General features: G+C 43.4%; 2 protein-coding genes across 3 annotated transcripts in view; one reads left to right on the forward strand and one right to left on the reverse strand.

Annotated features, from left to right (window-relative positions):
- The first annotated feature begins 929 nt into the window (after positions 1-929).
- LOC147151066 (fatty acid-binding protein, intestinal-like) lies at positions 930-3,493 on the forward strand. The gene is made up of 4 exons (XM_086013436.1): positions 930-1,097; positions 1,519-1,691; positions 3,041-3,148; positions 3,264-3,493. Exons 1-4 carry the CDS (start codon positions 1,031-1,033, stop codon positions 3,312-3,314), a joined length of 399 nt encoding a protein of 132 aa, XP_085869562.1. The 5' UTR covers positions 930-1,030; the 3' UTR covers positions 3,315-3,493.
- A 662-nt stretch (positions 3,494-4,155) lies between these two features.
- Positions 4,156-13,549, reverse strand: part of rbpms (RNA binding protein, mRNA processing factor) — a 33,453-nt gene continuing 24,059 nt past the window's right edge. Inside the window, exons 9-11 of one of the 2 annotated variants that reach the window (XM_086013423.1) lie at positions 12,543-12,606; positions 9,033-9,174; positions 4,156-7,270 (exon numbers count right to left, since the gene is read on the reverse strand). In XM_086013423.1, the coding sequence (XP_085869549.1) occupies positions 12,544-12,606 (63 nt within the window). In that variant the 3' untranslated portion in view covers positions 4,156-7,270; positions 9,033-9,174; position 12,543. Of the gene's footprint in view, positions 7,271-9,032; positions 9,175-12,536; positions 12,607-13,549 lie in introns of both variants that reach the window. The other variant, XM_086013413.1, reaches the window with a different exon arrangement.

Below are 13,549 nucleotides of genomic sequence, written 5' to 3' on the forward strand. Positions count from 1 at the left end.
CACAACTTGTTTCTGCTGCCCTCAAGTGGCCGACATAAATACCGCACCTTAAATTGTGCTGTAAATCTCATTCCAGTCAATACTGTACGGATGAATTGCTTTTCTAAGTCACTCAAAGTAATCTGTTGCTAGGCAGAACACATGTAACAGTCATGCCCCCCTGCGTGAAAAAAACAAACAGGAATAACAACTCAAATATACAGTCATAGCCATTCATTTTGCAAGTGCTCTGTATTCAATATAAAAACTCTCAACTACTTTGTTTGTAAAGGAGTGTTTGTTAGGTGCATACAAGTGACTTACTGTAGTCAGTAAGTCAAACCAATCAACCCTAACCCGCAATCCAATTGCCAGCTCTACAACTCAACCCTAACCTAAAACCCCCCCACCACCCCTAAACCTCAACCAATTACCCCAAACATCGCCCCTAAACCCGAATCCTAACCGTGAACCCTAAGGCACAACTCAAAATCTAACATCTTACCCTAACCATCGACCGTAAACCTCAAGGGTAAAGCCCAAGACCCTCACCCTAAAACTCAGCCTCCCACCCTCACCCGAACCCTCCTCACACTCCACAATTAGTGTGGGTACTTTTCCTCTGGGCCACTACAAGCTGGAATCACGCCAGTCCGAGACGCCGGCGTGGGATCTGAACTCATTTCCATGCTGGGGCACAAACGCAGTTTGAAAAGGCCTGAGAGGAACAAAAAGAGAGAGCGAAGTGGGGGGCGGGGGGGGGGGCAGTTGAGTGAGTGCCCCACACACACAACGGCCCACCCTTGTCCTCCATCTCTGCTTTGCCGAGAACAGTACCACAGTGTTCCGGGAGTGAGATTTATCGTCGTACCCTCGCGCTTGGGGCCCGGTAAAGATAAAGGAGCGCATCACGCGAGGGCAGGGGGGTGGCGCGGACAACGGGGGGGGTTCAGCGGCGGGTGTATATAAACGGGAGGCCTGCGCACATTCCCGATCCCACGGTGTCGCTTGTGCTACATCGCCCGCCCGCTCGCCCGCCCGGACCGCAGCCATGGCGTTCGACGGAACTTGGAAAGTGGAACGCAGTGAGAACTACGACGCCTTCATGGAACAAATGGGTGAGTGGCAAGAACCAGGCGAGCTACGGAAAAACTTTTGGGGTGCACTGACTTGGCTCGCTCAAGGGTGCTACAGTTACCCGAAGCTCCTCGCGGTTAAGACCTCGTGCCTTTGCCAGTTCGGGCTTCAGGGACAAGAGCCGACTCCTGGCAGATGCCGATTTCGGATACTCTCGGGGATCTCCGTTTGGGCGGATTTAGGGAGTGTCGTTGGAGGTACATCTGGCAGAGTGACAATTTGGTGGCAGGAAGTCAATCTGTGGGTGGGGAGGAGTGCCGCGCTTGCGCCATCTTGACGTTGAAGTCGCCCGTGACCGCACCCACAGGGGCCCAGCCCTCCCTCTCGCAGATCCGCCAGCTATGAGCTCATCTTTATCTCTTCGATTGAGTTCCCCAAAGTGACTTTTTGTGTTTCACGTAGGCATCAACGTGATGAAGCGCAAACTCGCGGAGCACGACAACCTCAAGATCAGCATCCAGCAGAGCGGAAACGATTTCCACATCAAGGAGTCCAGCACCTTCCGCACCAAAGACATCCACTTCACTCTCGGGACGCCTTTCGACTACAGCCTGGCCGACGGCACCGACGTCTCGGTGAGTGGCCCAGTCGACTACGTACATGTAGTAATCTTAACCCTTTCATGCGCCGTGGTTACTACAGTGGATAGCTATTCAAAAGTTGCTTTCGCTTATATTTAGCAATCTAAAAAATATATTTGTATTTTAAATAATCACATCAAATCATAATTAATGCATGAAAGGGTTAAAAAAAAAATTAATTTAGATGAATTAATATAGGCGAAAGCAACTTTTAAATAGCTGCCCACTGTAGTGACCACTGTGCATGAAAGGGTTAATAGTATACCAAAGTTGTCCGACTAGTGAGGATACGAGTACAAGGACCCTCAAAGCGGAAGTCAACGCAAACATATTTTTTTCAAGAATATGTTTTATGCAAGCCCACTAGTAAACAAAGCATTCGGATAAATATTGCGTTTGTGGAATAAGTGTTAATCCACTCGTTTTTAGCCATCTCCGGGGGCGGCCATTTTGTCTTCTGTCAACAGAAAATGACATCACAACTGCTCATAACGGCCAATCACGGCTCAGATTCAGAGAACGGGTCAGCTGTGATTGGTCGTTGTAAGCAGTTGTGATGTCATTTTCAGTCGACAGAAGACAAAATGGCCACCCGCAGAGATGGCTAAAAACAAGTGCGCTTTGCTGCTTAATTTATATTCCACAAATGCAAATTTAATATGAAAGCCGTGTTTCATCTAGTGGGCCTTCTGGGAAAATATTCTTGAACAAAATATGCTTGGGTTGACTTCCGCTTTAATGGGCAATCGACCCAAACATATTTTTTTCAAGAATATGTTCCCGGCAGGCCCAATATTTGAAACATTCTGATTAATATTGCGTTAGCGGGATTTGAGTTCAGCAGCTAAATCCACCCCTTTTTAACCATCTCAGGGGGCGGCCATTTTGTCACTCCTGTCAACTGAAAATGACATCACAACTGCTCAGGTAACAATCGATCACGGCTCAGCTTCAGAAAACGTGAGCCGTGATTGGTTGTTACCTGAGCCCTGAGCATAGGAAAAAAATATGTTTGGGTTGACTTCCGCTTAAAGAAGCCCCAGTACGGCAATTCTGCACTGTAGTCCTTACTAGTATTTTTTTTTTTTTCACCACTAGTGCCTACGAGTACGCAATTAAACCTCACTAGCAAAATAATGTGCTGCTATAGTAACACGACTAGACCCAGTGAGTATGCACTATTAGACTTCTTGTGTCTACTTGAGGCACCACTAGTTGCTCTACTATTGCTCCGAGTCGTCTCAGTAGTGAGGACAAAGAGTGTACTAGCACATGGACATGAAGATTATGGACGAAACGCATACTCGGCTGACTGCAAAGTTTGCTTCCCGTGCGTCCATCAGGGGACGTGGGAGATGGAGGGCGACATGCTGAAAGGCAAATTCACGCGCAAGGACAACAACAAGGTGCTGACCACCACCAGGATCCTGCTGGGAGGAGAACTAGTGCAGGTCAGTAGTGCTCACCCACACTTGAGAAAGCATAAAAGGACAAATACTTCCCTGCTGTACTTACTGGTTGCAGATTTTTCAGGTATCTAAACGTTTCCTTATTCTCCCCCCGCAGAGTTACAACTATGAGGGCGTGGATGCCAAGAGGATCTTCAAGAAGCAGTAGTTTTCCTTTTTTTTTTTTTTTAAACCAGTTTCTTTTTCTATATCTTTTCACATAGGAAGCATAATTACATTATTTGACAAGGCGATATTATAACATTTTCTATCTAAAAAAAAAAATCCATCTCACTTGTTACATTTGTGCAAAGAATTTAAATAAAGTAAATTTAAAAAAAAAAAAAAGGTATTGTAGTTTGTCGAGGATGAGCGGTATGGATAATGGATAGTTTGTCATCGTAAGTTTAGACACCTGTAATTACAGCAACTGTCCACATGAGGGCAGCAAAGGTCTAATATTTTAATTTAAAAAAATGAAACTTTAAATAGGATTAATCAGCGACGCAATAAGTTCTGTCATGTATATCTATCAAGGTTCTTATTATTATTTAAATCTGTCTTAGATCTACTTTATGGATTTTAATGGCCATAAATGTATTCTTTTATTTGTCATATTATTATCATTAGAGGTGTAGTAGTAGGCTACTAGTTTAAACAGTGATCCATCGCATGGAGAATTATTGAAAGTACTGTACTGACCTGCAGTACTTTGATGATCTGTGGGCTCAAGTCGTCGTTCTGACCACAAGATGGCGCTGTGCAGTTCCTGATAGTGTGACACGCACACACATTCACGGAAGCGGGCTCACGCACATGCAAACACTCACACTTGAGCACACAATTTTACAAAAGCAACTCGGAGTCAGATTATATTTTTTGTAATTATGACCACTATTTAGCATCGAAAAATTTTGCACCCATGAACCTCCTCCCAGGATAGAGAACCGATATTAGTCACGCACCCCTATTAAGGCATCCCTAAAAAGGACAAAAACCATAACGTCAAATCGGGATCATGTCGATCTTTAATGGCAAACGGCCTGAAATATTTTCATTGAACATTTTCATAAAAACCTTTTTTTGTTGTTGTTTTGAAACAAACAAGGCTAGCTTAATATGCAGCTAGCAACAGCGTATACACAAACAAGCATGTACTGTACCATATTAGAAAAACACCCCGATGGCATTTGTTTTCTTTTCGTTAGTTTTTTTTTTTTGTCAGGATTTCACAGTGAATTATGTAGTATTTATACAGTATATGACACATACAGTACAGTACGTTCCAACCCGTCAGATACAACACACACGCACACATACAAATGAATATACAATAATACTTACATTGAATTATATAATTGGGAAAACAACACCCATAAAACACGCACGCACACACTTTATAAATACTTGGAAAGAAAAAAACGGTGCGAAAAAAATGCCTTAAAAATAAAAAATAATTCTCGGATCGGATACGATTGTGCATATTAATAATTGTTAAACATCAACTACGGAAGTCTGATATGAAGGTGTATTCGGGCCACACAAAAATGAGAATAAAATCAACAAATTTGCAAAATGAGCTCGAGTTACAATTTAAGAAAAAAGTCATAACGAGAAAAAAAATCATCGTCAATTTACAAGAATAAAGTCATATTTCAAGGGTGGTGGAGCTAAAGTTGTAATACCGGGAGAAAAAATTCTTATCAAGTAAGACTAATCAGTCAGAGAAAAGTCGTAATGGAGAATTCTGACAAAAATAAAGCTGTAACATAACGAGAGGAAAAGAAAATAGTACGACAGAGCCGACTTTTTCTCACAACACAACAACTTTTCACAACATTGCGACTTTTTCACACCAAATTATGACTTCATTCTTGTAACATTCCAGGTTTTTTTTTTTCGGCCATAAGTACGACTTATTTCTCGTCATAGTATTGTTTACTCTCGTCACAGATTTTTTTTTTTTTTGGTAAGTAACAATAACATTTTTTTGGTGGTATCTTAGAAATGTAACTATGGAATAATGCGACTTCTTTCTCGTAATACAACTTTATTCGTTTTTCTTGTAACATTGCAACTTATTTTGGGTACCATTCCGACTTTTTTCTCATGGCTTTTTCGAGTCATTTTCTTTCCAGTGCGGTCCGAATACGCCTTCCTAGATATGATTGTACGTAACAGGGAAGTTTGTTTACGAAAACAACGTGGGAAATTTGGACGTCAAACTGTCGCGAGTACAAGATTTTTTAGAAATGAAGGACGTTACTACAGCAGACTCGGCTCCCTTCTTAAATATGTACATTTCAATAAAGAAAAGTATTTTGGCTGCCTAAAAATAGACAAAAGGAGACTTCAAGTCAGCGGCCTTAACGAAAGAGGAAAAAAAAAAAAAAATCCGACTTGAGGACTTGAAAGGCGTCAAAAACAGAAAAGTTGCACGATCCGAGCTCGCTCAGCTCCAGTGTACAAAATGAAATGCCTTTGGTCTGTTGCTAATTATAGCCGTGTATTGCGGACTCGAAAAAGAAACACTCATGTCAACAAGAGCGCGCCAACAGGACGGCTTTGGTATCACACTCTCTTCTCATTGGCTGGCAAAGAAAAACAAAGCGACGGCATTAACTCCAGAGGTCAAACAAATGAGTTTCATGTTGAACTAGGCGGAGGTCATCTGTTAACATTTGATGTGGACTGCCCTGCAAAATACAGCCCTGAATAAAAACATCTAAAAAAAAAAAATCATAGTAATTTGTTCGATTGTCATATGAAGTCGTAATGTTGGGGGGGGGGGGGGGGGGGAACGTATAGATTTACAAACATGACAAGAAAAGTCAAAATACGAAATACGCTCCGAACGAGATGCTTCACTCAGACCATTCTGAAACTCGGAAAAGATGCTTAAATGAGCCGTTCAGTTCTCATTAGTTGAGTTCCCCAAAAAACGGAGCCCAGTGTCGGCAGTAAAAGGAAAGTGAACAGGTGCATTCAGAAATTAATGTGAGCTGAGCGCGCTCTGCACCGCGGCGGCACATGAGGCCGCCGGAACATCCGCTTTACAAACTATGTTAACGTTTTTCTTTTCATCTTAAAAAAAAACAAAACAGAATCCCGCATCACATTTTAGCCAAAAGTACAATCCTGGTGGATTAATGAACCTTGTAAATTGGTGTTGTGCAAACTAAAACGTAGTTGCCATGACTACCATCGTTCTACTTCCACACTTCCGGCGGGAGTTGCTTCTTCTTTGTCTTTTTTAAAAAGAGAAGATGAAGAGGCAGCAATGGAAATTTACAAGGCGCATTAATCCACCGGGATTGTACCTTTGTCTACAATGCGATGTGGCATTTTAGTTAAAGGTAAGCCGTTTTAAGATAAAAAGAAAAACTTAAAGCTAGTTATTAAGCTGCCGTTTCCTCGCCCTCGCGTGCTGCCAGAGTGCACGGCGTTCTCCGCTCACATGAATTTATCAATGCAGCTTATTAGAAGGGTTTCAATTGTGTGGGGACGGTGGTCGCAATGCCTATTGCGTATTTTTTCACGAAATGTTATAACCATTCTCACTAACTGTTTCTTGCAATAATATCACCGTATTACATCTTTTTCCCCTCACAACAGAACAACTTTTAAATGGTAACAACTATTAATAATTTGTTCGTTCCTTGCTTCATATTTCCGCTCTAGGCCAACATGAACCCTCCTAAATTGATTATAAAAATACCTCTCTTAAAAAACAAGTACAACAATTTTTTTTTTTTTTTTTGATCGATTTTTTTTTTTTAGGGGTCAAATGTCATGCTCTTAATAATCCTACTAACACGAATAAGAATGATATATGGACTACTAGTCGTATAATAACGTCTTCATCTTCACCATCCGGCAGCGCTTTAGCCACACTCCCGTGCATATGAACGCACATCTTCTTGCATACTTGTAAACAAAGCGGGGTGGGGGCCGGAGGGTACCTTTGGTGGAGGTGTAGCCAGAGCGCCGCCAGGATATCTTGAGTCTGTAACGGTATTTAAAAAAAAAAAAAAAAAAAGAAGAAGAAAAAAAAAAAAAAAAAACGTGGGCAAGGGGCGGGTTCTCGATGTGTGATGGAGGCGGGTGTCTGGTGTGTCCTGAGGCCTGCGGGAAACAGCCGGGGGGGGGGGGGCAACAAAAAAGAAGCGGGTGAGGTTGCTATAGCAACTGCACGCTCATAAAAGCACACGTGGGGGGGTGACGCAAACACCCTGAAAAGCGACGAGGTACAACACGACTCGAGTCCACCTCACGACCTACAACCGACTAGAAATAAACCTGTCGCCACCAAAAAACCTTCCACATTGGCTAATATTTATTTCTTTATTTTAAATCAGTGAACATATGTTTTTTAATTTCCAACTTTTTCCTCGTAATATTACGAGTTTTTAGGAAGACTCTTGTTGGGAATTATTACAACTGGAATTCATTACATGATCATTTTTACATTATTTTTTTTCACGTAACGTTTTTTTTTTTAAATTGCTCATTTACACATATTATTACAATTTCTTTGTTATGAATAAATTATGACTCTATCAGGGATGGGTACCCAGCCCCGGTTGAATTATTAAAAACTGGAGTATCGATAAGATCCACCCTTAACGGCTGTGGTAATGGTCATGGAGAAATTAATTTTGGATTTATTTAGGCTATATGAACGTTATTTTGCACCTTCAACCTCTCTGCTCATCATTCATAGAGCAATATTTTTGTTTTGGTGTTTTTCTAAATAAAAAAAATTAAAAAAAAAACACAGACAAGAACAGCATTAAAGTAGTAGTATTGATACAACCTTCACAATAGCTACCCCTAGACTCGATTGTTGTAGTATAATCTTTTTTTTTTTTCTTCTTTCTCGCAGTGGTACAACTTCTTTCTTGGGATGTTACCAATCTTTCTATTCTCTATTTCTACTATAATGACAACTTTTTCTTGTGATGTGACTGAATAAGTAGGGGAGAAAGGGTGCAATTAAAGCAGAAGTCAACACAAGAACATTGCATAGAACATTTTCAAGAATATGTTCTATGCAAGCCCACAAGTTGACGCAGGGCATTCTGATAAATATCGCGTTTTTGGAATAAATGTTAATCCACTCGTTTTTAGCCATCTCTCGGGGCGGCCATTTTGTCTTCTGTCGACTGAAAATGACATCACAACAGCTCACAACGACCAATCAGATTCAGATTGGTCGTTGTGAACGGTTGTGATGTCATTTTCAGTCGACAGAAGTGACAAAATGACCGGCCCCGGAGATGGCTAAAAACGAGTGCATTTTGCTGCTTAATTTATATTCCACAAACGCAAAACGAACCGTGTTTCAACTAGTGGGCCCGCTGGGAACATATTCTTGAAAAAAATATGTTTGGGTTGACTTCGGCTTTAAAGTACTGTATCGCCCTTGGATGTGCTCAAGGAGAGCTACCTATTTTGCAAGGATGCCTATTCATGCCAAAACAAAATGTTAGATTTAGGTTTAAATATGAGACCTTTCAATTAAATTCCAATCAAGTTTCCATTCAGGAATATGTCCAAAATTCCAGAGTTTTTACTTCCCATGTAAAATTAAGCCAACTTTCTAGAAATATTCCACTTCCAAAAAAGATGTCACTTAATGAGGCTGTCAGACATATTTTTGCTTTACTTTTCTACTGGAAGGCTTTTAAATTAGGCAACTTTTGAGACACATTTTTGGACTTTCTGGCACTGCAACCACAGTACAAGTCAAAATGTGCCTCAGCAGACCCCGCTGCCTTAAAGTGAAGGAAGCCCGAGGGCAGAGAAGAAGTGGGGGGGAAAGGTGTGAGCTTTACACCTTTTGTCGTTGTCCGTTAGCATCAGCCGACGTTAGCTATACGCTTACCGACGGTTCGCTGCTACCACAGCCGGAGTCACTCCTCCGGGCGGGGGCGGGGAGGGGGAGGGGGGAGGCTTCAAAGTGGAGCGGAGAGGCAGTCAGCGACGCCCATCACAGCCGGCCGAGGCCACCATCACACATCAGGAACCTGCGGACGCCCGGACAGATGTTTACAGGCGAGCTGGCGGAACAGACACTTGCGTGTTGAGAGCAAAACACAAAGACGGGTTCTGGTGTGCGCCCGTCATTTTCACTGAGTCACACTGCATATGCAAGTCTCAAGTCTCGTCCTTTAGAGAGGGAGTTTGCTGTTTAAAAAAACAACAACAAGCAAAATTTGAATGTATCCTCACTTCACTAATCCATATTTATGTATTTTAATAAAAATGCTTTATGTTGTGGTGAGATTATAAGATAAATATTGATTGCTAACAGCTTCAGATGATGTACGTGGCACAGTTGCATGCTGTTACATTGCATTTTTGTGCACTTTTGATGGCGTCTTTTTATAATTGCGAGTGGATAGAGTGTGGTAAGACCCAGGTATCAAAACTAGGAGGGGGTGGGGGGGGGAAGAGCTTTTTGGCCCATCAGAGGAACCCTGCGAGGCAGGAAAGAAGAAGATTTAAGGGACACGGCTGGCCTAGCTAATGCCCGACGGCACGCGTTCAATCAAGGGTGAGCGAATCGACGAGAATCGACGCGCTCTGCAGACGCTCGGCTTCGCTGATTCGCCGCCCGTACTTTCCCGAGACCGCCCTTATTTGTTCCGGCTGAGGCGGCCAAGGTTAAAGACTGGGTTGATCATTGAACACGTCGGTGCGCATTTGGGAACGCTTTAGCGGTTTTGCCGGCTTAATGTGTTACTGGCAAGAATTCGCAGCCAGGCGCATGACGTGGGATCCGTAAACAGGACGTGTTTGAGAACACGGTAGGCGACTTGCCATCTCGTCAATGAGTGCTACGGGATTTTCCCTCCGCTAAAACGAATGCTGCCCGCGGTTGTTTGTGTGGCTAGCTAGCATCCGTCAGGCGAAGACAGACTTCAAGAAGGTATGCATGAAGGTAAACAATTTGGAACGCACCTAAATATTGAATGAGCACTTCGAATGCCTCTAAAATCCTCCATAAGAAATAAAGTCATGAAAAAGCAATTGCCTGCTGAAGTACATGACCCTTTCTACTGCCTACAGTGCTCTTTTCACTAACAAGCGCCCGTTTGCGCTAGCTAAGCCACGTTTTTACAGCAAATGTCAGCGTTTGAAACAACACATAATTCTGTCACAGAATTTTGGCCTGGATGAGCAACTGGTGGACATGTTTAACTGAAACTTGTCAGCCAATTGGAGAAGAGGGTTCCCCCGAGCACAAGATGAAACGAAAAGGAGGATCAAGGAGACCGTTGAGAACTAACAAAGTCAAACTGTTTTACGCTCATTTTTTGGGCCAGATTTTCTATGGGTGATGCATACAAAAACGTTCCTCCGAGAAGGCCATTTGTTCCAACACAAAACACTCAATTTCTATGGAATCCATCGTCCGATTTTCAAAATTCTTGCCGAGTTGTACTCAGGTTGAAGTGTTCATTCCAACCAGACCGCATTATGCCGGACTGTCATTTTTGGGAAATCTTTCCATGTTGCTAGTCTGAGGTCAGACCGAGGAAGTGAGAAGGATTCTCAAAATAGCGTTGCCACCGTGACATCTACTGGCACGGACAAAAGCGAGGATGTATGGGTAAGGCAAAGGGTGGGGGTGGGAGTACGGGTGATGATTAGGGTAAGGGTTAGGCTCAAATTGAGGGGAAGCTCCGTTTTTTTCTCTCATTCGCAACTAGAAAATGTGTTTTTGTAACGCTTCCAGTCGATTAATGCCAACTGGTGGTCTCCACCTGGACAACACATATCGAAGGGGTGGGGGAGGGGTGCGGTCGCGGTGTTTCCGGCCCACCCGAAGCCCCTGTAATCTGGAGAAAAGCCCTTAGGCCCTGGCCGTGTTTCTCACGTAGCAGCAATAGCTGGCCGGCGATGAATGCGGGCCAGCTGACAAGTATCTGGCTGCCGAAAGCCGACGCAGGGACAGCGCGCTTGGACTTGAGCATTATATGTCAGTGCGGGGGCGCCAGGGATCAAAACCCGACTTCCTTAATACCCCAGCTGGAACCTGTGATGGGAGTTGGTCTAACATCGTGCAGGAACCGCTGCTTCTGCAAAAAAAAAAAAAAAAAAAAAAAAAAAAGCTCCTCGCGGCCAGCGGCCGGACGACATCCAGAATACGAGTATCGCTCGACTCCACACGATCCTCCGCCCCGCCGCCCGCCCCCACCGTCATGTTTTGTCAAACGGAAAATGCGGATTACCTTTCCCTTCAGTTGACTAGGCATTAATGTCCGCTATGAGGTCGTCTTTGAAGGCACCCGCGTGCCGCTGAGGCACGCATGTCAAATACAATTCAGCTTGGCAAACGGCGCGCACCGCGGGGGCCGGTCCTGTTCCTGTCACACGGCTCAAGGGTGGCCACTTCACTCGAGTCATTTTATCGACTTTGATTGGGGAGGATTAACAAGGAATCTATTGATCACTTCTATTTGTTTTTTGAATGTACAATTATGCAAATATTTTTTTTCAAAAAGATTACTCATATACCGAGTCAGTAAAGTTGATAAAAAAAAATTGGCAACAAAAGTAAAAACAACTGTTAAATATGTCTATAGCTTGTGTGTGTGTTATGTTTTTTTGACTTTTTAAATCAAAAGGTGATCATTTCTTATTTTAAGACAAATTTTCAACAAACAAAAAGGTAAAAACGGTTATTGAGGTCTAAGAACATTTTAAACCATCAAATATTTAATCAAAAGGGAAAAACGATCACTAATGTGGAGATGCTAACGTGGTAAATAGTTGGCTTTTTCTCTTATTTGTTTTTTTAACAGCAAGCCACGTCATACATGGCTATTGTTATTTGAAGAGACAATGACATGATTTGCAGAGATGCTAACTTTGCTAACCCGGGTGAATCGACGGCGAATGTTCCAAATTCACGTTTTCAGCTGGGCTCAGCAAACATTAGCCTCTGCGCTAACCGCCACCCACACATTCACTCACTCGCCTGCTCGTTCCCCCTACGGGGTCTTGTGAACATGTTTCTTCCTGTCTTTCAAGGCAGGACGGTTCTGGTGACAGTGCGACTGGCGCCTTGCTCAAAAAAAACAAACACACATGCACACGACTGTCAACTGAGATGGATGCACCACCCAGCAGGGGATTTGTGGTTTTATTATCGCACACGAACAACTTAATTGTACACCGCATGTCTAAGTACTGAGGAAAATCAGCCAAAGGAAATTTCAGGTAATACTAGCACCCCATTGCTAGCTAAAAAAGCAGCACGCAAACACTCGCGAGTATTCGACGGAATCATCGATAGGATAATCGATTCTAAAACGATTTGCTAGTGTCAGCCCGACGCCGCTGCCTTTTGTCCGCGCGTGCACAAGTGCGTGGTACTCACACATACTTCAGCAGAACTGCCTCGACTTCCATCCCTGAGGAGTTCCGTCTGCAGGTGGGAGCCAGCGGATCTAAAAAAAAAAAAAAAAACAAGACAATCGGAAACGTTTGTGCGCCTGAGACGTAAGCACGTTCAAATGCATTTCTACAGCTGTCATCATCTAGTGACGCCGCTGCCACTGCCGAATCACATGTATGGAAATGCGAGGAAGGATAAAAGGGCTCGCAGAATAAATAGCGAGGGCCTTTTGGTGCTAAAAATACGCTTGATGCGGCTTAAGCTGAGAAAGACCAGGCAGAAGGAGCGCCGACCCAACGGCTTCATGGGAAGAAATTGCCCGGGATCAATCATGAACTCTATTGGGAAGCCGCGCTGGAGCGTCGTAGATTAGAGGCGCTTGATAAACGGGATAAAAGGCTGCTGGGGTGGGAGGGGTTTGGCGGTCTAACAAAGTAGCTAAAGTGATGATGAAAACTGTAGATGCCGTGCCCCAATTAGTTGCCAGTAGACTCCTCCATTTCCTTTCCCCCCCATAAGGAAGTAACTAATTATAACTACTCGTGTTCAAACACGGAGCCCATTTCAACTGTGTTGCTAACCAAAACAGCAGCACCGACCAAGACGCCTCCCTCAAACAGATGGCTCCTTTTTCCGGTGTTCTTAAAGTGGAAGTCAACCCAAACATATTTTTTTCAAGAATGTGTTCTATGCAAGCCCACTAGTTGGAACAAAGCATTCTGATAAATATTGCGTTTGTGGAATAAGAGTTAATCCACCCGTCGTTAGCCATCTCAGTGGGCCGGCCATTTTGTCACTTCTGTCGATTGAAAATGACATCACAACTACCCAGGGCTCAGGTAACGACCAATCACGGCTCAGCTTCAGAAAACCGTGATTGGTCGTTACCTGAGCCCTGGGTGGTTGTGATGTCATTTTCAGTCGACAGGAATGACAAAATGGCCGTGCCCTGAGATGGCTAAAAACGGGTGAATTAACTCTTATTCCACAAACGC

This window comes from Filicampus tigris, chromosome 2 (assembly GCF_054856515.1).
Source record: "Filicampus tigris isolate MCC_2025a chromosome 2, RoL_Ftig_1.0, whole genome shotgun sequence".
In the NCBI taxonomy this organism is placed as follows: domain Eukaryota; kingdom Metazoa; phylum Chordata; class Actinopteri; order Syngnathiformes; family Syngnathidae; genus Filicampus; species Filicampus tigris.

Bases quoted from the DNA above. Each gene is read 5' to 3' on its own strand.
- LOC147151066 (XM_086013436.1), top strand. From the start codon at position 1,031: ATGGCGTTCGACGGAACTTGGAAAGTGGAACGCAGTGAGAACTACGAC. The intron at 1,098-1,518 runs GTGAGTGGCAAG...TGTTTCACGTAG, and splicing joins CGCCTTCATGGAACAAATGG to GCATCAACGTGATGAAGCGC. The intron at 1,692-3,040 runs GTGAGTGGCCCA...TGCGTCCATCAG, and splicing joins CCGACGGCACCGACGTCTCG to GGGACGTGGGAGATGGAGGG.